The sequence below is a fragment of the Chanos chanos genome, chromosome 3 (genome assembly GCF_902362185.1).
Source record: "Chanos chanos chromosome 3, fChaCha1.1, whole genome shotgun sequence".
NCBI lineage: Eukaryota > Metazoa > Chordata > Actinopteri > Gonorynchiformes > Chanidae > Chanos > Chanos chanos.
Genome location: NC_044497.1, coordinates 48736294 through 48759565, shown reverse-complemented (window position 1 = coordinate 48759565; position 23272 = coordinate 48736294). Strand labels below are relative to the sequence as shown.

General features: G+C 38.3%; 2 protein-coding genes across 2 annotated transcripts; both read left to right on the top strand.

Moving 5' to 3' along the window:
- Positions 1-7848: 7848 nt before the first annotated feature.
- On the top strand, positions 7849-14104 carry entpd2b (ectonucleoside triphosphate diphosphohydrolase 2b). Its single transcript, XM_030767965.1, has 9 exons — positions 7849-7965; positions 9320-9437; positions 10151-10301; positions 10741-10900; positions 11628-11855; positions 12173-12442; positions 12887-13006; positions 13226-13360; positions 13895-14104. The coding sequence occupies exons 1-9, from the start codon at positions 7849-7851 to the stop codon at positions 14102-14104; spliced, it is 1509 nt and encodes a 502-aa protein (XP_030623825.1).
- Positions 14105-16263: 2159 nt separating this feature from the next.
- On the top strand, positions 16264-20221 carry slc31a2 (solute carrier family 31 member 2). Its single transcript, XM_030769641.1, has 4 exons — positions 16264-16394; positions 18003-18069; positions 18546-18810; positions 19230-20221. The coding sequence occupies exons 1-4, from the start codon at positions 16389-16391 to the stop codon at positions 19396-19398; spliced, it is 507 nt and encodes a 168-aa protein (XP_030625501.1). The 5' UTR covers positions 16264-16388; the 3' UTR covers positions 19399-20221.
- Positions 20222-23272: the final 3051 nt, after the last annotated feature.

Here is a 23272-nt window from a genome sequence, read left to right as displayed (position 1 = left end):
CCAGTGTATCAATCCAGTGTATCTTTAACACAGTTTATTTAATCTACATATCTGTTTCATTAGTTCTTAAGCTGTTTAAAAAAAAAAACAAAGTAAAAAAGTTTTTTTCTTGATACATTAGTGAAGGAGATATCCTTATGCTAAGTGCTATATGAACAGTTATTCTTACAGAAAAGAGAGAGCCTTTAATGAATTCTTAGGATCTTCTTAAGGCTAGTATTCTGTAAACTAGCTGTGTTTGTGTTTATTATATGGATTAACTGTTTATTATAAACACTTGAGATTTTAATTTTACACATCTAACTGGAGGAGCTTTCTGTTTACAATTACTGATACTTTTGTCCTTTTACATATGATTTATGGGAACAGCCATATGGGAAAGCATGCAAAAATTATCCTTGGGTGCAATGAAGTTTAGTGGATTAGTTGTTAATAGTGTTAATACTTGAACTGCTATTTCTCATATTGTTACAACATATGTCATTTAGTAACATGCAAGTTTAATTTGTATTCTATCTTTGCTGTTGCTTGGTAACTGTTTATTATGAGTTCTTAGCTGCCTATCTTAGTGACTGTAAAATCCATTTTATAGTCACAAGGGCACTTACATGATAAATGTGTAATTTGTATGATTTGTTTGCCCATTAAATTAAGTGTCTTTTTCTACCCACAAAAGGTTTAACTGGCAAATTAGAGGTCACAGACATGCATTCGTGTTGGTGACAGAAAATAAGATTTACAATATTTGAATGCAGTTTAAATTTACACGAATAGGTATGTTCAACTCCATGATATCAGTGTATTTTGGACACAAATTTATTGCAAATTAACAATTTTGTGAACCATCCTCTCTCTCTGATGTCCTTAGTGCAATTTTTCTCAGCTTCGGTGCCTAGGGGTGCATCAAAGGGCCAGGTTTTTCATCCAATCAGCACTGGGCCTCTCATGTAAAACCTACTCTCCAGTTGAACTTGGAGACCTTTTTACATGAGATAACCCAAGTGAATGATTACGATCATATTTTTGATGCCAATTGGTTAGATGCAAAAACAGGCCGTTTCCCAAAATCTGGAGCTGAGAAACCAAAACACTGCTACGCACTAAAGGACAACCTGCTGGAACATATGTGTTTTCAATGGATGAGTTATGGAGCTCATACCTGTTGTTATGAAATCACTTTCGCAGCACTTTAATGTTAGACCTTTCTTTTTCTTTTTCTTTTTTTTTTTTTTTAGGTTTAAGACAAAGTTCACAGTGCAAATTATATGCATATCAAATATTATGCAATCTCCTAGAGGCATATTTGAATTTTCATAGAAGAGTAGTGCACCAAATTTGAATATGTGCAATTTGTTCAACAATTAACTTGGTTTAGATATATTTTAGTGAAACTTTAATTTTTGCTTGCAACTTTCATGTCTTACCTCACAAAACCTTTTTTTTTTTTTTTAAATATGTATTTAAATGATTATAAAAAATGTGATGTAAGACTGATCCATACAGTGGTTTAAGTTGACAGTCATGATCAAAACACTGGGATCTGTGTTTTAGTTACTTATTTTACACAAGTGTATGCATGTTTCACAGTATTGTTTCTTTGGCAACTGGATGCATGGCTTACCTACTTAATCAGTATTTATCTTTGCTTTTTGGGCTCATGTATTCTGAATGAAATGTACAAATGCTCTGCGATGGGTCAGAGATTTAGAACATACTGAATTAGTCACATAACTGAAGGAAGTCATATTATCAGATTATAGTTATCAGATGACAATGAGACACTGAAGTTACTTATGACACAGACACACGTCCACACTCTTTTAAATGCTCTCATCTTCAAAGGCTCAAACACATCACGCACATTCGTTCTACTTTACCAAAAAGTGTAAGTATAGTTGGAACTCGCGTCTTACTTTTACTAAATAATTGAATAATTCTTCGAATTATACTTCCCTGTTTGTATAAATGCAAATGTACATTAACTGTATTTATATGTGCTAATAAAATGTACGTACTTCTGTCACATGCTAACGAAAAACCGAAGTATTTTTGTGTTTTCCACAAAAACTAAAGAAAGAAAAACAGTCGGTTCTTCATCTTCTTTTTTTTTTTTTTTTTTTAATGACTGAATAAAGACACACTTAATAGTCTTTCTTTCAGTCTTTGGGTCTCCTTATGTTGATAGAAATGCATCAGGTGGCTTGTTTTGCATATTGGACTTCGACTGCCATAAAGATATTTGGACTGAAATTTGAGCAGGAAGTTTATTAAATGCTCATTGGCTAGAGATCCGAGATCCCTCTGCATAAAATTGCCTTAGACCTCATTCTGACGGTCTTTGTGTTTTGAACGTCCCTGAAATTCAACAGAGGCAAAAACAACATGCAGTATGTCAGCAACTTCCACAAGTGCACTTAAACTAACGCCGGCACGCTGACGCGATTAAAACAAGACTGCCAAGCAGGAGCGCGACATTTCATTGGGTCCGACCACTTCATAGCAACAGGTACGTTGTTTTGGTGTATGGTATAGCTAAATGTTACGTTCATGTTCTTAAAGAACTAGTTTAAGTGCCAAAATAAGAGACGGTTAGTCTGTCTGTAGCACAGTCGGTAATTATAGCCTATGTCATACTGCATATTTACTAACTGGCTACTGTATAGAACTTGGGGTTTTAACCTGTACTCTAACGGATACGTTTAGTCATCTTTGTGAGGGCTGGTGTGACCCTATATTTTCACTCTGCAAAAAGATGGTCAAACCTGTAATTTTCCCTCTTCATGGTTCTAATTTTAGCAAGATTATGGTGATATTCATGTTAATGTTTTGAAAAAAAAAAGAAAGTGAAACTACAAGCAAGGTACCTTTTTATGATAGCGTGTAGACAAGTATCATAAAATTTGTGCATAGACTTTTCAGGCTGTCGTAAACAATAACCTAGTTCCCTCAACATTACGAAAACAACCTCTCTCTAGAGTTGTCCTGCCCTTCTCCAATTTTAATCCGCAGACCACTGCCTGCTGAATCGTGTTCATTTTTACCGAGATACGATTCAGTTCAATGGCACGGTTCAATTTCAGTTTCTTCCAAAGTTAGACAGTACTATTCGAAGCAACAAAAATTCTGAAAGTTCTCACTTTTTGAGTATGCGCAATACAAACGCCATAAATGTTATACCAAATTACTTTACATTCTTTTTCAATACCTTGTCAGAATGCATGCACTCCGTTCAGTCCATTTCTACCGCCATGTAAAGCAGACTGTTCATTACTCACGATGTTGCATAAAAATGATCGAGAAAGAACTATCAGATCAGCTTTAAGATAGCATGTGTGAATGCGAATGGTAATGAGTTTTTTTCCCTTGAGAACTAGGCTAATCTTCTTTAACATTGCGTAAGCGATTTTCAATGGGATATTGATTAAGAAGTTGATTTAAGGATTACTGCATGTTTTATGACTTTAGGTATTTGAGCATGGGACAATGCAAGACAGGGAGGATGGGGGAGAGTGAACCATGGACGAAGTCCTCAGCCCATGTCGCTGGTTCATGGCTGAAGCACTGGCTTTACAGGGGGTCCCATCCTACTAAGGAGAATGTTGATTATGAACTACTGCAGGACTACAGCAGATGTCCTTTCTGGACCAGAGGGAAACTTCTGCTGGCTGCTGTTCTGGTCTTGGCCTTGATTGTCATGGTGTTGCTTTTCCTCTGGAACTACAAATGCATCATGGAATGGCACTCATGTGATCAGGAGACGTACTCAGGTCTCTACATGATTCCTGATGAGAAACAAACCCCTGTTCCACGCACTGAAATTACTGATGCACATCTGACCGAGCATGATGGATGAGTGACTTTGTAGTTTGGTTTGTTACTGTTTTTTTACAGTATTGTTTTGTTTTGTTTTTTGGTGAATGTATTTTAATTAATTTACAATACCACAACAGTAACAAACGCAACATACATGCGTGATCTCACACAATGTTACAGGCCTCAAACGAAGGGTCTTGTATTTAAACAGTATTCATTTAGATCCAAGAATCAAGCGATGCATTGTCAAAGAAAAATTTAAGTGTTCTACATTAGTTTCAGTTTTTCAGAAGAAAGTTTTTTATAGTTTTTTTTTACTCGGGCGGTTCTGGCCTGGTGCATTTTAGTAGCGTGTCTCTCTAAAATAAGGACATCAAAAAAATCTGCAGCAAATAGGTTTTAAAGAAGTCTTTTGCTCAGAATCACATTGTCTTTTTGGCTGCCATTATACCTGCCATTATACTTGCCATTAGAAATTTCCTTTGGCTCAGATTCAAATGGGGTTTAGAGTTATCCCCTAGTAACAGTAGGGCTGGTAAATCAACATTTAATACTAAAGATAATACTTCATCTGTGACATCCCAAAGGTGTTGTGGAAAAAATATCGCTTTTCATTATAATTGCAACATTTAGAGGGAAAATGTGCCTCATGTCTATTGTGAGGATGAAGTATTAATATTATAGGGACCTGTGCTTGCTTAACTATATGCTGCAAAATGTATCTGTGTGTTGGAACAATGAGCAGTTATTATGTAGAAGACAAGGCCTCTGTGTGTCTGCAACACCTGGGAGCGAACATCAAGTATCCTGTGCTCCATGAGAAAAGTTATCTTGTATACAGCCCCACATATATTCCTTGGAAGTCTGTCTCACTGTATGAAAAGCTCTGCACTCCTTAATCACAGTGAGAACTGCACTTCATCTCTGAGGTGTGCTTCTCCCATGATCATGTAACAAAAAGGAAATGATTAATCACATCTGAAGTTTGTTGTCTCAGAGAATTAGCAACTCTCATTACAGGGGACTTCAAATTTCCCTCGCAATGAAGCACGCTTGCAACAAAATGTATCAGTAATAAGCCTCATTTGAAATGCCCAATAAGGAGTTATGTAAAATCTGTGTGCATATGTGAAATGAATCAACTGATTCAAGAAAGGGTTTAATATGTATACAGACCTTTTGTGTATGATCCTGCTCTTAATTTTGTGCACAGCAAAAGGAAAATGACATTTTTACTTATTGACTTAGTTAGAGAGAAGGCTTCTGTCTTTCCTTCTTTCTTTCTTTCTTTCTTTCTCTCTTTGATAACGGTAATGATTTACTCTTAACAGCTACTGAATTCTGCTGTTTACTTGGCTAGAGTCAAAGATTTTCCTCTCCATTATAACCAGTGTATTTCGACCTTCTGTCATTTATTTATGAAATGGAAATGAAGGAACAATAACTGCAATATCACACCTAAGATGTACTTCTGTGTGACTGTCATCAAGTTTGTTTGTGTACATGTTAGCGTTGTACTTTAAAAAGCTTAAATAAATGTGCTTTGAATGTTGCTGTGACAGTCATATTTGTTATTCAGACATCTTATGCATTCTCTATATTTGCCATATGGTCTTTCACACATCACGGGCCTAGGAGCCCTGCAAAGCAACCGAGGATTGTGGGGTTACAGAATCTCTCTATTTGCACTAGGGACTGAACCATTCAGGCATATTAATCACAGCTAGAGTTCCATTTTAGGATTCAGTCGGTGAAAATCAAAAGCAGTGAATGGAGGGGGCAGTAAGCAAGGTTGCCCAACTGGCACACTCATGCTGACATGCAAGCGAGGCAGAAACTCTCGGAGCAAGCATATTATTCAACTCCACTGGGTTTAGAAGAAAGCAAGAATAATATAGCAAGAAACACTGCGTGAAAAGTGGTGTATTTGGAAACATCCGGACAAAGTAAACTTCCGCCAAACCTGCTGTTTGCCGGAGGTATTCAGATGCCTGCAGAACTTTGTTATGCGGACCTGCAAACTCCCGCAAATTTCCGAATACAGCTGTTAGACGGAGGTTTTCAGGCATCCACGTGACAACAGTCGTTAACTAATGGCTTGGCCTTTCAAATGCTAATAACAGTCAGTGGTCTGGGTGGGACTTGGTACAGAAGCCTGCCCCCCTTCCTCGCTGTATTTTTCTACCAGTTAGCCTATATGTAATATTTAGGCTATATTTTGATAACCACACAAACATGTTAGGTGTTGCATGGTGTATAATACAGCAGTGGTAGGCCTATATAGCCTTTAATGTAATTGTGCTGTCGTGCAACTAAATTAAGATGGACTCTTCAAATGGAGCATATAAAAGCACACTGAAAACATAATATTAAAAAAAGTCTAAATGAAAGGCTCATTAATTACATATTTGATGGTTATGCAATTGTCCTTTACTTGGCATCAAAGGTATAGGGTGACCAGATGCAAACAGACCAAATGGGGGATGAGTAGTAAGTTTGGGTGGGACAATGTGGGACATTCTCACTAGATGTCAATCTCACTAAATAAGAAACACTTGCATACACTCGTATTGATAGACATCCAACATGCATTGGCCATTACAGGCCCATCAAAGGTAACTGTCCTTAAACAAAGCAGCAGGCATCATGCAGCTCAAGTCTTTCAAGGAGGCGCAAGAGGAGTCTGCCCCAAAAAAAAGAAGACGGGAAACAACTCTGTTTCGGTAAGTTTATTTCTGTAGCCTGCTGGCTTTTGTCTGTGACTTCCGCACATTCTGATACATTCGCACTTCTTTATCCCTTAATGTGGTTGAATTTAACTCTTGTACTAATTTTGCTTCTACAAGAAGCTGTGCGGAGAATGCATAATGCTGAAAACAACACGCACAGATATGATCCGCAGACAAGGTAAGACAACGTGTTATATCATCATGATTGTTTCATAACAGTACCTGGAATTCTAAACGAACTTATAATCAATCTTCCTTTCTTCTCCACGTTTTTTCTCTCTCTAGCATCCTGCAAGACCTCCTGAGACTATTTGAAAGAGTTACAGGATGAAGCAAGAAGGAAATCTAGAGAACAAAGAGGGGGGCAGGATCGCCGCTCGAACGAGGCAAAGGAAGAGAAGAGTAAGTCAAAAGGTAATCATTTCCCCAGTAGTTCTTAGATTTTTTCTCCATTTTCTTTTTTCAGTGATCTAATTTCTGTTTTCACTGTGTTTTGCAGCTGCACAAGAACAGAGCTAGTGTTCTTTAAAGTGAGGAAGGGGGTGCCATATGGAGGATCGCATCAGTAGATCTAATTTCTGAAGAGGAGGACGCCATCTTGGATGGAAGGCCAGCATGGGCCCTCCAGCCTAGCACAGAGTTGTCTGCACTGTGTGGGGTGCTATAGAATAGACTGGACAAAGACCAAAACTATGTTGTGAATCACCATGCATGAGTTGGTGCAGATAGATTCACAATGGAGACCACAGAAGCTGAGTTGTTCTTGGGAATGCTCAACATTTAGTGTTTCATTTATGCTCCCAAACAGCATATATACTATATACTATGATACAGTATATTCTGTTCTAATGCATTGTATTCCGTTATATGTTGTACATTGATATATATATATCAATAATATATAAATAATTGTCCATTTGTATGCCTTATAATTTATATTACACTGTATTTTCTTTATTTATAATAAAATTTGTGTAATTCATTTTTGTTTGACAGACTATCTATACAACCTACCTATGAACACAAAACAACACCACTAATAATAATAATAATAATAATAATAATAATAATAATAATAACAATAATCATTGTTAATCAATATAATCATAAACAGTGCCTTCACACCAAGACGTTTTATAAAGATTTCAAAGTAAGCAGGTTTGATAACCCCTTTGTTAGTTGTGTGACAGAAATACTGGTATGGTCACTGGGCGGTACCAGAGCTTCCATCAGGCTCTAGCGGTCGCAATCATTCAGGAACCTTATGTGCTTTGTACACCACTGGAGTCGGTCGGTGGAATTACAGATGGATTTGTATCGCTGTCAAATTATCGTGCCTGTCGCGCTTTTATTTTTCGGAGCAGGGGCCATACTTCTTCTCACCGTGCCGACGAAAGAGTTTATAGAGCCACCAGAGGACATGGTAAGAGCCGTGATGACAAGGTTTTGTGATGTACTTATCCCCAAACTCCTTCGTGACCAGCCATTCAGTTGTAGCCCACACCGCTATTTCCTAAGTTTAAACTTAGCAAAGCTACATTTATTTAATGACCTCATTTAAAAGTGTCAGAAGTTAAGTATAGTTTAAAATTCCCATAATAAGTAGCATATATATTTTCACTAAATTAGTCACACGACAGTTTATTGCACAGTGAAACACTTTCTTATATTTGATTTAGATAAAATTCTCGAAGGTCTGAAAAAATGGTAACGAATCTTGGAGGCATTCAAAGTCAATTTGAGTACCCGATGTGTTGAGTTGTATACAACGCAATTTAAACCTTAGCAGTGCTTACTGCCCTCTTTCTCATATTTAAAAATGATCATACATCTAGTTATTTACTCCTGGTGCGTTGTCTTAAAAAACACAACAACAACAACAACAAAAAAAACGAAACAAAAACGGACAATAAAAACAAAACAGACAAACAAACAAATAAAATAAAATAAATAAATAATCCCTACTACCACTGCAGTGCAGAAAAGCCTGGAACTCCTGATTTGCTGGACTAATCTTTCTGAAGTGTAATTGAATATGGCAATGGCTGGGGTGTGGAGCTTTTGACCGACTTCATTATCCCTCAACACTTCAGTATGTCCCAAAATCAGTACAAACAACGCTTATCCTGTTTCACAGACAGATGTAAAGTGTGGGTGGTGATTTGAACACTGGGATTTCTTAACGACTCTCTTATTCCAAAATCTTAAACGCTCTGAATCCAAATTTTCATCTGCATTATCTTTGTACTATATTACTGATTATACCGTTGCAGTGTTACTTTTGCATGGCAGCTCACTATTCTATTTGATCTTTTTTTCAATGTCAACAATTACCAAAAATCAAGTACTTCAAGAGTATACATTGTGAAAATATAACACATTACTATGTCAGTGTAGTAAAGATCATTTTTATCCATATAAAACTATCAAGTTTGACCTGACAGAGTGCTTGAGATGAGGGAGACAAACCAGTTTATAGTTGTTTTTGGATGAAGTCCTCCTATCTATTGTCACATCCTATCGATTGCCATATCTCAGAATAGAACCGAGAAAGGGTCTAATACACATGAGAATAATCAGTCAGGATTGAAAAGATTCACAGGTAGACTTATTTAACATTTGTCATGGTGATTCCAAGGCAGTGCTTTATGAGGTAGATCTTTCTGAGAGATGCAGTAGAAATAATAGCGATAAACTCTAACAAAATATGTTAAGAACAGTACATTGGAAAAAAAAGTCAGCGGTAATTCCTTTGTGACTTTCCCTTGTTTTGGCAGTTTGGGATAGTACTGGATGCAGGCTCTTCTCACACGTCCATGTACATCTACAAGTGGCCGGCAGACAAGCTGAACGGCACAGGTGTGGTCACCCAGCACAGTGAATGCCATGTCAAAGGTGAGCAAAGATTAATGTCCATGTCAGCTCTGCACTGACAAAGCAGACGGACAGATTCCATGTCCTGTAATCTTAAAGCTGGTGTAATCATATGTTCATCTCAGTCATGCTGATGGCAAAAAATGGGAAAGAATGGATGACAGCAGTGATAAGACCAGGCAAGTTTTCTGTGGGATTTTACATTCATCATCTGTGGACATATACTGTACATTTGTGATGGGTGTTCATTTTTCTCCATGAGGAGTGTGTCACCTTTCAGCAATTCCTTTCTGACAAGGCATTATGAAATATTGATGGACCCATAGATTAATTATGAGAACCTCAACCCCTAATGAGTGGCATATTTAGTTTAAAATGCATATGTTTTTAAATTAGGAACAAGAATTTCTCATTTAAACTCATATTCTTCATATTTAGTTGATGATGAATATGTTTTTAGATGAGAAATGAGAACAGCATATTTAGTTGATAATGCATATGTTTACATGCTAACTGCAAGGGCTGCGATCCATTTCCATGTAATTAAACACAAAGTTTGTGATACACTGATTGCAGCAAGTATGAAGCCTCCCCAAGGCTTATAGAAAGTTTATATAAAATATGTAGATGTATTTGTTATGAGAGCTCAGAAATACAAGCATGAAAAAAAAAAAGCAATGAAGGATAAACATTCCCGAAAAACAGTATCTTGCCTCACGTTTGCTGCATTGCAGGAGGGGGGATCTCCAGTTATACGGGTCAGAGGGGTGCTGCCGGCCGCAGTCTGGAGGGATGTTTACAGCAAGCCGAGCGTGATATCCCACAACATCGACACAGCCTAACGCCAGTTTACCTGGGAGCCACCGCTGGCATGAGGCTCCTGAAGTTAGTCTATGAGAATATCTCCTTTGTATGTGTTTGTGTACCTTAGGGAAAACAAGGAGCAGGTTCCTCAGAACTCTTCCTGAGCTCTGTCAAGGCAACTCTGACAAATCCAAGAGCCTTTTTGTCAACCTGACAAAACCAAAGATCAAAGTAAAGGACTGCCACATCGCATGATGTACTGCTTAACACACACCATGCAGGAAGCTAATGAAAGTAATGTAGGTTTAGATATTTGGACAAAAACAAGTCATTTAATAGTAAGGGCATTTACATGCATAGTCTGTAAACACATTAGCTTTATGTTTATATATTTTTCTTATTAGTATCAGAGCATCTGGTTCTGAGTTTTGGTTGATGTTTATTTTGTGTAAGAAAAAAGTTTTTTTTGTGTTGTTGTTGTTTTTAATGTGTGACATTTTTATTTCTGTCCCTGTCTCAGTATCTCCAACCCTGTTGAATCAGCACTGATTCTTCAGGAAGTGAGTGAAAAAATCAGGTCCTACCCCTTCAGTTTCCAGGGAGCGACCATCATAAGTGGGCGGGAGGAAGGGGCTTATGGCTGGGTCACTGTGAACTACCTTCAAGAAAACTTCATTAAGGTTTTTCTTTCTTCATTGCACAAATGTCTACTCTATCATTTTAGTGAAGAGTTTGGAAATTCTCATTCCTCATAATCACATCAGTTTGCCCCTCTCACAGGAGCCATGTTCTCCCTACATGTCTGAAGCACGCAGGTACATTCTTTCCGGGTATAAACTGTATTGCCATGCAAGATATGCAGTGATACTCACAACTACAATTGTTTCCCAATTGTTGTTTGTTATAGGTCATTTATGATACACCTCTCAAATGTGTACAAGTGCCTCGTTCAGGTGTGCGGATTCTAAGATCCATTTTAGGGAGACGTGTAAATGGAATGTAACTTCGTTCCATACATTGGTGTCTTTCTCCTTATCTGTTCCAGTCCAGTTCAGTTCTTCTATGGCCCTGCGCTGGCACTCAACGTGCAACTAGTTAATGGCTTAAAAATCAATTCATAATTTTAATCAGGTTGACTATTGCTGGGCAAAAATTAATATGTGTATTATTGAAAGTAACCTGGGAAAAATGTATTTGTTATCAAAAATTAATATGTGCATTAGTGAAAGGGAAGAATATGTTTAGCATATGCATATGTTTCAAATATGTCAAATATGTTTACCATATACCACTATGTTTTGATAATCATAACCTGTTAACAGACTAAATTTCACAGAACCTGAGAGTAACGTGAGGACCTCTGGTGGACATATGAAATTAGCTTGATTGTTCCTTTCATTTCTGTAGTATGGCTTTGTAGGTCAATGGCTGGACCCAGGCAAGGAGACGGTCGGGGCCCTGGATCTGGGAGGGGCATCCACTCAGATAACATTTGTGACTCAGGAGGAGGTGGAAGATGATAAAAGTCACATGAAGCTGCGTCTCTATGGGCGGGATTATTCCCTCTACACACACAGCTATCTGTGCTACGGTAAAGGAGAGGTCCTGCGCAAGATCCTGGCTCATCTCGTTAAAGTACGAATGAGTTATCGCCATCTCGTGTAGAGTCATAACTGACTCAAAATCACAGATGCACTCTGTTTATCACTTCTGTTACGCTGACTGCTACAACATGGCAGTGATTCATAACTTTCTGTATAGAGCTCACTTTCATAGAAAACAGTTCTTCTTGTTCAGAGGAGCTCTCATTTTATTTACACAGCTGCTTTCTGAGGAAACCCTCTGTGGGTAATAGGCAAATTGAAGTCGTGAGGAACAATAAGTTATTACAAAAAGAGAGTGAAAGTACTGCTTCATGTTTGTTTCTCTTTTTGTCTTTTCTTTTTTCTTAGTCTCAGGGTGTAACTGGACCAGTGTATCACCCTTGCTACCCAGCCGGTGTTACAATCACCATGGAACAGAAGAAGGTGTTTGAATCCCCATGTACAATGGAGCAGAGGCCCAAGGCCTACAAGCCTGATGCTGACCTAACGTTTCACGGCACAGGGGACTATCATCATTGCCTTGGCAATGTGTCTGAAATCGTCGGCTTTAACAAATGCAATATCTCCAAGTGTTCCTTTAACAGTGTCTTCCAGCCTGACGTTACTGGCAGTTTCATGGTGAGAGAGAACCTAGAGAATCTTCTGAAAAATCGAAGCTGATGTTGTTTGAAAGGGTGGTTGGTTTGATGTAATCTGCTCTCTGTTGATTAAGGCTCCTTGGTGCCTGTTTGAAAATCCAACTTAAGCTGGTCAAAATTAATACCAGCTTGAGTTATGTTTTTGACATCATTAAATGCTCTGTAGACTCAGTAACTCAGGCCTGCAGCAGACTAGCATGGAACACAGAGAAATTTTGCACAAAATTTTGTATTCCTTTGATTTTGTTTAGTCATTGCTTTGCTTGTAGGTAACCTCATGCTGGTCTCTTATCTTCAGCTTGACTGACTCAAACACTTTTTCCTGTCAGTCTGATTGACACCTTGACCAGTGACCACGTAGATATACGTTTTTACAGGTACTTGCAGGTATACCTGACAAATGCTCTCTTTACCTGTCCCCCAGGCCTTTTCAGCCTTCTTCTACACTCACAGTTTTCTCCAGCGTAGTACAGGCATGGAGGTGAACAGCCCAGCTCAACTTGAGCAGGCAGCTCAGACTATCTGCAACATGAGCTCAGACGAGGTACTGTCCAGTAACCACACATGTGAGTAAGAGCGAGCGAGAGAAAGGGAGACAGAGAGAGAGGGTGAGAGAGAGAGAGAGAAGGGAAGATGAAAGTTCGGAGATATATGTGCATTTCATGAACAAAGTGTTAATATTTACACAGGATTTTAATTTTCTATGAACAGAATGTTTATAGTTAGCTGTATACATATTCACTTGTTTTTTTCTTAATATCAGATGCTCAGAAAGCTTCCAGACCAAAAGAAGTATCTGCAGGATAGCTGTGCCGTGTCTGTGTATATGAGGGTACTCCTGTTAAATGCATATAAGTTCAATGAGCACTCTTTTCCACGCATATATTTCCAAAAAAGGGTGAGTTAACGTGTGTGCTGATCACTGACCTAACATTTCTGAATTATACACAAGTTGTAAAATCATAGTTGTCGATCTGCCTTTTGACAGCTTGAACATGGCTTAATTAGAGAAAGGACAATCTTTCTAAGATGAATACCACAGGTTTAAAGCATTAAATTCAAATTAAATTAAATGCTGAATAGATGGTGAACACACACCACACAGCAAATTTGATAATGCCCACATCCCGATTAGAGTATCAGAAAGTTCACTCACAGTCACAGCTACTTGTGACTGACCATTTTTGCTTCACAGATTTTTTTCATTCTGGATTTATGATACAGCTGACTATATAATTATGTTATATCTTTAACTGTGGCAAATTGGCTGTTTAGTGATGTAGTATAAACCACTGTGTTTGTATTTTACTGTGTCTTTTTGTGTGTGTGTGTGTGTGTGTGTGTGTGTGTGTGTGTGTGTGTGTACGCATTTGCGTGCACGTGTGTGTGCATGTGCGGGTTTGTGTGCGCCTGTGTGTTTGTGTGTCAATAGATAGGCGACGCTTCTATAGGCTGGGCTTTGGGCTACATGCTGAGTCTGAGCAGTTTGCTGCCTGAGGAGAGTGTGGGGTTGAGGAAAGCCCTACTGCCAGGCGCATGGATTGGGCTGCTGGTCCTGCTAACTCTCCTCATCACTGCTGTCATGGGCTACTTGACTCTCCAGACCTGCTTCAAAAAGAAGAGTGAAGACTCCGTATGCTAAGGGACATGATAACCTAACACATATTTAATAACATGAAAATTGTAGAATTTTTGTAGTCTAATCAAACTGTGAGGCTATATAAGCTTACGTTGTAACTTGTGAAGAATAATAGTGATCTGCTATGCAGACTAGATAACTGACATTTTGAGGTATGGTCTTGGGAGAGCCCAGAAGAGAACTCAAAAATTCTCAAACAGACCTTGAATTTGTGTTGCCGTCATAACACTGGAAAATGAACTGTTGGCTGACAGTCAGCAGAGGTGTGGTGCTGTTAAATAACTAAATTGTTCATATACAAAGTGATGACCAAAATACATGTCCGAAATATAATTTTCTGCTCTCAGTTCCTGTAGAATATATTTCTTTCTAAACATAACCATAAATCTCTCATATTTTAAGAGCAGACTTTGCACTAATTTTAGTTAGTTAGTTAGTTAGTTAGACAGTAGTGTGTGTGAACAAACAGCCCAGAACCTTTGTGTGCACACGCCCAAAATGACCATGAATCTAATATCAGTCATTGAGAACTCTGCTGATTTTATGCCACCACCACCACCCACTGGGGACATTGGCTGGACTGTCAACCATCAGACGCTGAGCACAGATTCTTCTTCATCAAAAAACTTAAAAAAAAAAGGGTACTTATAGACAGACTATCTCCATGCATTTTTTTTTCTTGCATGTGAGGGCTACACATTGCTTTAAAAATGTGAAAGTTGTAGAAGGAAGGAAGGGTTTGGATTTCTTTTACCAAATACTCTGCACATGAATATTCCAGCCACTCAGATGTCTCAAACCAAAATGGGCGTCATATTAGATACCTACTACCATTATTGCTAGGCCTACATGATGGAAAATCCTCAGAACCCATAATACAATGATAATTTCATGAATGAGAGTTGAAAACAGCTAACTACTCAAAGTGACTGAGTACACTTTCATAATTTTGTTGCAAAATCATTGCTGATGGACCTACTTGAAATGAACCACAATTCCCACTTCAATGATACATGTAGTGAAACGTCAGAAAGTATTTTTACCTGTGGAAAAATGAAGACCTGTGTTCTCTGAAGCTAATAAACAGTGCTTGCGAGGAAGTGAAAAGAACAGTCTTTAAATCTATGAATGATTAATATTACGTAGTAAGTTTGCCACTAAAACAAACACATTTTTATAATCATCAGAATGATCAATAATCAGGGATTCTTTCATGTTTTAGCTAAAGTGAGGGAAGCCCATTGTCTGGGAACTATTTACATCCACGTTATTTACAGCAATAGTTCCTTCTAGTGGCTTTCCAGACTATAAATCTGACTAAAAAACCATAGAGGAGTTCATATGTCTATCTACACCCAGAAACAGTATGAAAAGACTGACAAATACTATGGTGATACATTGTTTTATACTCAGTAGGTGATTTGTTATTTTTTATTAGGGGGGGGATGGCCTAATGGTCACTAACACTACTCTATAGAGTATATAGGGGGATGGCAGGTTAACAAGGGGGATGTATTTTGGTCATTTTGCTAACAAGGGGGATGGCATCAACCTCCTTATATCCTACAAATTGTCAAATGTTTATACTGTACTGCAAAAAGCTTCAGCGACGACCCCGTTGCTCTGAGTGATCTTTTATTTTGAAATAGCGACAATGGCCATTTTAGAATTTCGTAACTGTTTCTTAGTGTCAACAGCACCATCTAGTGACACATATGTGGTTAATGTTATGAGTCCATAATATCGATGATATTTTTCATAAATTAATGGAAATTTTGGTAATCATTGAGATCTTTGTTTATCTACACAGGTACATAATAAAAGCCTGGTCACAACTGTGAAACCATGTCAAATGTATTAAGTAGTGTATGAAATGTGATTACTTTCCATTTGATGTCATTTCCTCTTAGGGCCATGCTTTTTTAGAAAACATTTGGTATGTTTATTTATTTATTTGCTTCTTTGTTTGTTTTATCATCATTGCTTTTTCTTTCAGAACAGAGAGACTCATGCATATACAGAGCACCATGTTTTGGCATCGCATTTGCAGCTAACATTTCAGCGTGGACTACAACTACCGGCATCCCCAGTGCCCTTTTTAAACGTCATTATGTAATGTAAGGGCAGGCACGCTTTTGTTTTGCACAGGGATTGCCTGTGGAGTTTCAATCAGAAAGTAAAGATAAGTTAGCAGCAGCTAATCAGGTGATTTGGACAGATGCATCTAAAACTGAAATAACGTGAACGTCTATAATCTTAAACGAGGTGGTCAGAACGCAACTTCATCATGAGTGTAAGTTCTACAGTTCTTCCGTTTACTGCCGATCATTGCCACTCTTATTTATGGCCGAATGCAGTGAATTAAATATTGTTCTCTTTACGTAGTATTGTTGTTTATGCTGATCTATAAAAAGGTAATTTATGTATAGCATAAACTGTCACATTGGTGAGTTCGTTTCACGCCGTAGCGCATTACTACGCACCCTAGGAAATAACGAAGTCTTAGTGTTTCCTAGACGTCAAATCCTTAGGAGACGGCACCGCTAAATTTATGTAGTAAAAGATTAGTTCTGTAATTTGTGATTTGATATATAATTTTCTGTAATTTGACTCTGGTTTCCACTCGCTTCACGTCGTTCGTTGTGTAGTAGCTGATTTTTTTTAATGTACAGTATCAGTTCACTGTACCAGGTGACATCTGGGTGATATTTTTGCAGTTATATTTAAACTTGGCTAAATGAAACTATATACATTTTGTAATGTGTATTTGCGAAATAAAGGTGTGATCTCGTGCACAAACCTACGAAGCCTTTCTCGTCTTTCCCTCTCTCCAATCTTACACTGCCTCCCTGTAAGTAAACAGTAGTTTATGCATATCAGAACTGTCTGATAACTGTTTAGATTAGCTAATGAACAGCTGTAAGTGCAGTTACCGCTTCTCTCAGTCTCTCATCGGTCTCCACGAATTTTTTTTTATATTGTTGTTGTTGTTGTTATTACTTACATACTATCAAAAGAAATAATGGTATGTAGTGGCTTAAAGTTACGATTACATTCTTTGTTTCTATATTCCTTCATTGGTGGTAAAGGGAAGAGTTCTCTTCTGTCCTCATTCTGAAGTGGCCACTCGTAATTTTTGACTCTTGTTACATGTAGCGGCTCTCCATTTGAATTTCACATGACAAAAAGAGAGCACTCCTTCTTATTAAACAGTTTGTGATATGGTTCATATAAATTCATAATCATCATAAATCAGTGGCATCTTATAACTTCTCAAGTTATATGCAATTCAAACAATGCATACCCGTTGATCACAGACTCAGAGGTATTATATGTTAGAGACTGTAACTGTTTTCATGGATTTGTGCTCCTCAAGAAGCATTTGCTTAGCATTCGGCCCTGCTTGTATCAGGAAGAGCATAATGTGTAGTGTTCACAGTTATAATTTAGCATAGAGAGCATTCAGCCCTGCTTGTATAAGGAAGAGCATAATGTGTAGTGTTCACAGTTATAATTTAGCATAGAGAAGATATGAAGACCTAAATGAAACTGCCCCTCATTGGTCACAGTATGTCAGAAACTTCCTTATTTCAGCATTCATCCACATGACTGCACATGCCGTCATCAGATGACCAAGATAGCCATGTGTTCAGTCATTGGTTGACCAGTTTAATTTGGTGTGTTACCACTGGACAGTAAAGCATAAAGTTAGCAAGGTACTGAGTGCCAAAGCTTTGAACTGGGAAGCACAGAAACCATAGAAACAGAGGATACAGGTGCACAGTCAGCATGAGAACTGAACTATGTCCTGCAGCTGGCCTGGTTTGTCATCAGAAGCAGAGATAGGAATAGGTCCAGTAACGAAAAGATTCTCACTCTTTTTACCTCTTTTCTTCCACAGATGCATTTTGAGGACTCGAGCAGCGTCACATTGCTCTTTGACTTTTGGGATGTGCACGGACCTGCAGGTACAGAGAAATTGCTCATCACAAACCGACTCACTGCATTTGCCGCATAATTCAGTTCATCCTTTTAACTGACACCGATTAGATAACTTGATTGCGTAATGTCTGTCTTCATGTCTTTGAGTTATCACAAATTTCTTAATTTACCCAGTGTTTTACAACACTTTCACCCTTCTTGTTACCATTCATTTGAACTCTTAACAAAGTGTTATTACAAAGCTACAGTCTATAGATTGTATGTAATCTTTAAATTCTATGTCACACCACAGTCAAATGTTACATCAACACAGTAACACAGTGCTTGCAAACTAAGCAGAGATAACATGAACACCATATCAAGTTAACTTAAGAAACAACAGATCATTGTTGTGACCTGCTGTAGCTGGCATATGCTAACACACAAGTGATAACGTGTCTGAACAGAGAAGTGCTAACAGCTCTAATACCGGTGGTAATACTGGTTTCTGTTCCACCTGCAGGAATGGCCCTGTCGGTCTTTGTGGTTTTGCTGCTCACCGTTTTGTATGAGCTACTCAAAGTGTGGAAGATAACTCTGGGAGAACAGTCGCAGGACACATCTGCCACTCTACAACATCCCTTTTCTCCTCCACCTCCCTGCTTCTCCTCTACGCTGCAGTGTCAAGGGAGCAGCCCGGTTCTGTCCAACAGCCCATCAGAGACTTCACTGACGCCAACAGACAATACCACAATCACCACAACTGTCACCACTACAACCGCAAAAAGGTAGGCCTACTATTCGCGGGTCCCCTAAATCAGCCATGAAGAAACTGCAATCTGAGTGCTTACCACAGTGGAAATCTAAACAGATGGGTCCAAATCTAGTCCTGGAGGACCAGAAGTCCTACTCATTTCATATCAGTAAACCGCTGTGGTTTCTAACAAGCTGAAGAGTGCATACACCAGTTTCTCCAATAAAAATCAACAGCTTGATAAGAGACTTTAGCAAAAAGTGACAGGAGTTTTGGACTTGTCTTGGGTACTCCTGGTCTTTTGTATCCTCATCTGGATGGTTATTATTATTTCCTTTTTTCCCAAAATACGGTTCCCCAAAAAGGGCTTGCTCAATTTAAACAAGTGTGGTAAATGTCACTTCTTTAAGAACTGATGTTGTTGTAAGTGCTAATGTATGTCTTTCTCCACAGCTGGTTCCTGCACTGTCTTCAGACAGCCATCCACATCGTCCAGGTCACTCTGGGCTACATGTTGATGCTGTGTGTCATGTCCTACAATGTCTGGATCTTTGTGGGTGTCATCGTGGGCTCGGTGATTGGATACTTTCTGGCATTTCCCCTGCTGGGTAAAGTTTGTTAGATAAAAGGAGGAAGGAAAGAAAACCAGTCACAAGATGCTAATTTCCTTAGATCAGGTTTGTGCAGTAGATTCTGAGAAAGGAGGGGTGAACAGCACCGCTGAAAACTAAATTTAAACTTCTTCGCTGCCTAGTCTGCCCTGTTTTTAATTACCGGATGTGCAACATGAAATCGAGTCAGCAGGATCATCCCCACCTGTAAGGCAAGGGTTGACTCTTTTTTTTTTTCCTTGCGGTGAAGTTTTTAACAGTTTGAGTGTGTCAGAGTTTTATGTATTTTTATTTTGACTAAGACACTTGCATGTGGTTTGATGATAAGCGTGGTAGAATAATGATATGTAGCCATGTGGTGATGTGAAATTTCTCACTTTGTTTGTGAAGACTTTCACAGTGTTTTTATTTGTTTTGGAGACAAGTAAACATGTTACACGCTCTCAAGGACACCTTTTGATGAGACTGTTTAAACAAACCTGTATAAAAACACTTTTGAGTGTGCTGTGGTTAAATTCTGCAGTTACCTTGTGATTGGTCTGTCACATTTTGAATGCGTGTTATTGCTACTTCACACTTCTGTCGAGTCATTCACTGTCCAAGAAATCATGTGGCCTTAGTTAATGTTCACCAGCAGACTTACAGGATAATGAAATCATGGAAAAGCATTGGGAAAGTTTCAGAGTAGCTGTAACCAGGTCCTATTGTTAAAAACTGAGGGACTGCCCCTGTTGAAATTCCAAAATTGTGTCGTACTGCAATGCTAAACTGTGAGCCAGTGACAGTACTCACTCTGAGTGTACTACTGATACAACAAGTCCTTCAAAGTCCTTGTTGTGCATTTGTTACTCCTTTTGTGGTGGCAAGTTGGATTTGTACATTTAATAAATGATTTTTTTTTTATTCTTATTTTTTGTGTGACTTTTGTTTCGCTATTTTTGTGTGACTGTTTTTTTTGACAGTTTGTATTCAGACAGAAACTAATTCTGGTGTGTTGTAATTGTTTATTTAGAAGTTTGCTGTTTTGGTATTTAATGTCCATGTCTGTTTTTGTATTTCATGTGTTTGTCCCTCATCTCCTTCAGTTTGTACTCAAAACAGATGAGCATGTGTGGACATAAGCAAGCAGGTTCACCAAGAACAATAAATGAAGAATTACACTAGAGGAGGATACCGTGATCTGGTTACAGTGCAGTACACCTTATTACAGCTAAATAAAATCATGTTTGTGTGTTAAGTGTGGCAAAGGACGCAGGCAGTGATCTACAGGGTAGTGAAAGAGTCATGTGGTCAATGAGTCATCACTCTGCCTCTTCTCAGCGGAAACCCCCCCGTGCAGGTATGGTACAGACCAAAAGAAACCTAGTTTTGAAGTTCTGAGGGCATCTTTCCCACTGTGAAAAGTACTGGGGGTCCTGTTATGATGTTTGGTGCATTTTGCTACTGTATCATAGGCCTTGTGGGGAATCAAATCCATCCTGATGGGAATCGTCTCCTCCAGAAAGAAAATATCCCTAGCCGTAGTGAATAAATGGTCAGGCAGCGAACTGATAAACATGAAAATCATGCAAACCAGATGCCAGAGGCTTCTCAGTCGCTAGATATTAACCCAGCTAAACCCTTACAAAAAATCTGGAATGTTGCCCAAAAGAATTTTCCACAGTCAGGAACTAAACATCAGTGGAATGGAATCCAGACACTTACTGTACTGGTGGCATCTGTTGGCCCGTTGCCCTATGAAGATTCTTAATGTTGATGTATCGTTTAATGTTCACCTTTTATTTTTATTTATTTATTACTGTTTTGCATCATTATAACTGATCATATTATTCAGCACAACAGTGTAGCAAAACCAGTGAGTATTTACACAGTGTTTAATCAAAGGCTGCGAAAACACAGGGTTTTTTTGTTTGTTTGTTTGATTTGTTTTTAAAATTTTCAACTGCTTGTCACATTTTAGAGTGTACTAGCACAGTGTATGAGGTACTTAAAAACAAACTGAAATGGTCGACCTAAACCTTTAATTACCACCTCAATAGTTCATCACATAAGTGCGCATAAACCACATGAACACATCTTTGATGTGTAAAGGCTTAAAATGCAGCTTAAGTTCACTGAACCAGGGATGTCAACAATTCATAACAGTAGGTCATATATATCATAATGAAACATGTTAAGAGACAAAAGACAGAAACATTTTTTAAAACCATGATTATTTATTAATCTGCCGGCTGCTTAACAAAATACAAACTAGCCAAAGAGCCTAACGCTTGACATAGCAGCTACTACATATCTGTAAATAAATAAATATTTGAAGAAGATAGTCATTCAATCATACACAAAGTTATGGAAAGGTATGTCTCAATGGAAAAGAGTTTTCCATTTCTATGCTTTTCCAAGGAAATGGAGACAAGATATTTGTGTGTCAGCGTGCCATAAAAATAAATTTTAACCCAAGAGCTACAACTGTATGACTGGTGATTAGATTACAATTGGTTCTAGCGTTGTAAATTGCCTTGATATAGCTACTGTTATTCACAAAGTAAGTATTTTTCTCGTTAGCCCTACTCGACAAGGTTCTGAGTTTGTCAAACTTGGCTCGATATCCTGTGAAGAGGTTAATGCGAAACATGTGCACAGTGCTGAGTAGAAAGAGTAAAGTAGGCCAGAAGCAAGGGCCTGTCTGCAGCAGGTGTTTATCGTAGTTTAACCCACACCCACCTACAGGGTGAGAAGTAATGTTTTGTTAAACCACAATCCTCATTATCTCTCTGCTCTTAGACCTACTGCAGGGCTCAAGCTTTTCTTGCCTACATGACTTTGAGCACATAGACAAAGGTGACACACGACAGGAATAAATTTATTTAGCATTTGCTTAAATGCTACTTGGCTGATGATGGCTTGGTTACAAATGACTGGACAGCCCTGGAGCTGTAAGGCAATATGCATTTGTTTCACTGGAAATCTCTTCTTTCATGAGAAAACACACATTAAGAGTTAAGAGGCAATAAATACACTGTTCTTAGTATTCACGTAAGAAAGCACTGTTGGAATAAATGTCATATTCCATTGTCCATGTTCAAAAAATAAACAAACAAACAAACAAAAAAAACCCCTTTGCACCCAATTTTATAAAATGCATGCTGTTTATACATACAGGCTAGCTTCAGGGATCCTGTCACTTTAAGAGTTAAGTGCCAAATTACCTTAGTGATTAGTAAATATGCGTAGAGGGCCACTGTGAAACCCACAGGAGTGTAGTACAGTGTGGTGCAGTGAATACCTTTCCCTTTAGTGTCATCCAAGTTCACACCAGTGTGTGAGCTACTGTTTCCCCCTGATGGTTGTATGTGAAGTTGCATAAAGGCTTCAGTTTTACGCCTTACATTGTAAGCATTAGACATTTAAATAATTAAAGTCTTTGATAATAACTGTAAGTGTAAAAACACAACAGGGCAGACGTGAGTCTCGCAATCCCTCGGTGACAATACACACAATAAAATAGAGGAACAAAGTGACACAGCAGGGTTGTGAAATATCTGACACAAAGCGAGTGCTACATGTGAAATTTTATGAGAAATAAAAAATATCATTAATCAGTGTATGATATCAGTTTAGACAGAGGTGATATCTGAGACAAAACAAGCTGGTGGGTGGGTAAGAAATGTTAACGAAAAGCAATAAAATTAGATCCAAATGAAACTGAGGTCTTGCCTATCTATAGGAACGCAGACAAAAAGGGAATTGAATCATATATGTTACATAAATAATGAATGCATGGTAATCTGGTGAACAGTCTAAATGAAAGCAGTAAGGAAACAGAGGACTGACATCAGTTAAAAAGAATGGGAAAAAAAAAAAAGACGCTGACTTGGTCTGCTACGA

What these genes read in the sequence shown, in the direction of transcription:
- slc31a2 (XM_030769641.1), top strand. An exon ending in GGATGTGCACGGACCTGCAG is followed by an intron (nt 18,070 to 18,545) that starts GTACAGAGAAAT and finishes TTCCACCTGCAG; the next exon opens with GAATGGCCCTGTCGGTCTTT. An exon ending in ACCACTACAACCGCAAAAAG is followed by an intron (nt 18,811 to 19,229) that starts GTAGGCCTACTA and finishes CTTTCTCCACAG; the next exon opens with CTGGTTCCTGCACTGTCTTC.
- entpd2b (XM_030767965.1), top strand. Translation starts at nt 7,849, where the DNA reads ATGGATTTGTATCGCTGTCAAATTATCGTGCCTGTCGCGCTTTTATTT. An exon ending in CAGTGAATGCCATGTCAAAG is followed by an intron (nt 9,438 to 10,150) that starts GTGAGCAAAGAT and finishes GCTGCATTGCAG; the next exon opens with GAGGGGGGATCTCCAGTTAT. An exon ending in GCATATATTTCCAAAAAAGG is followed by an intron (nt 13,361 to 13,894) that starts GTGAGTTAACGT and finishes GTGTGTCAATAG; the next exon opens with ATAGGCGACGCTTCTATAGG.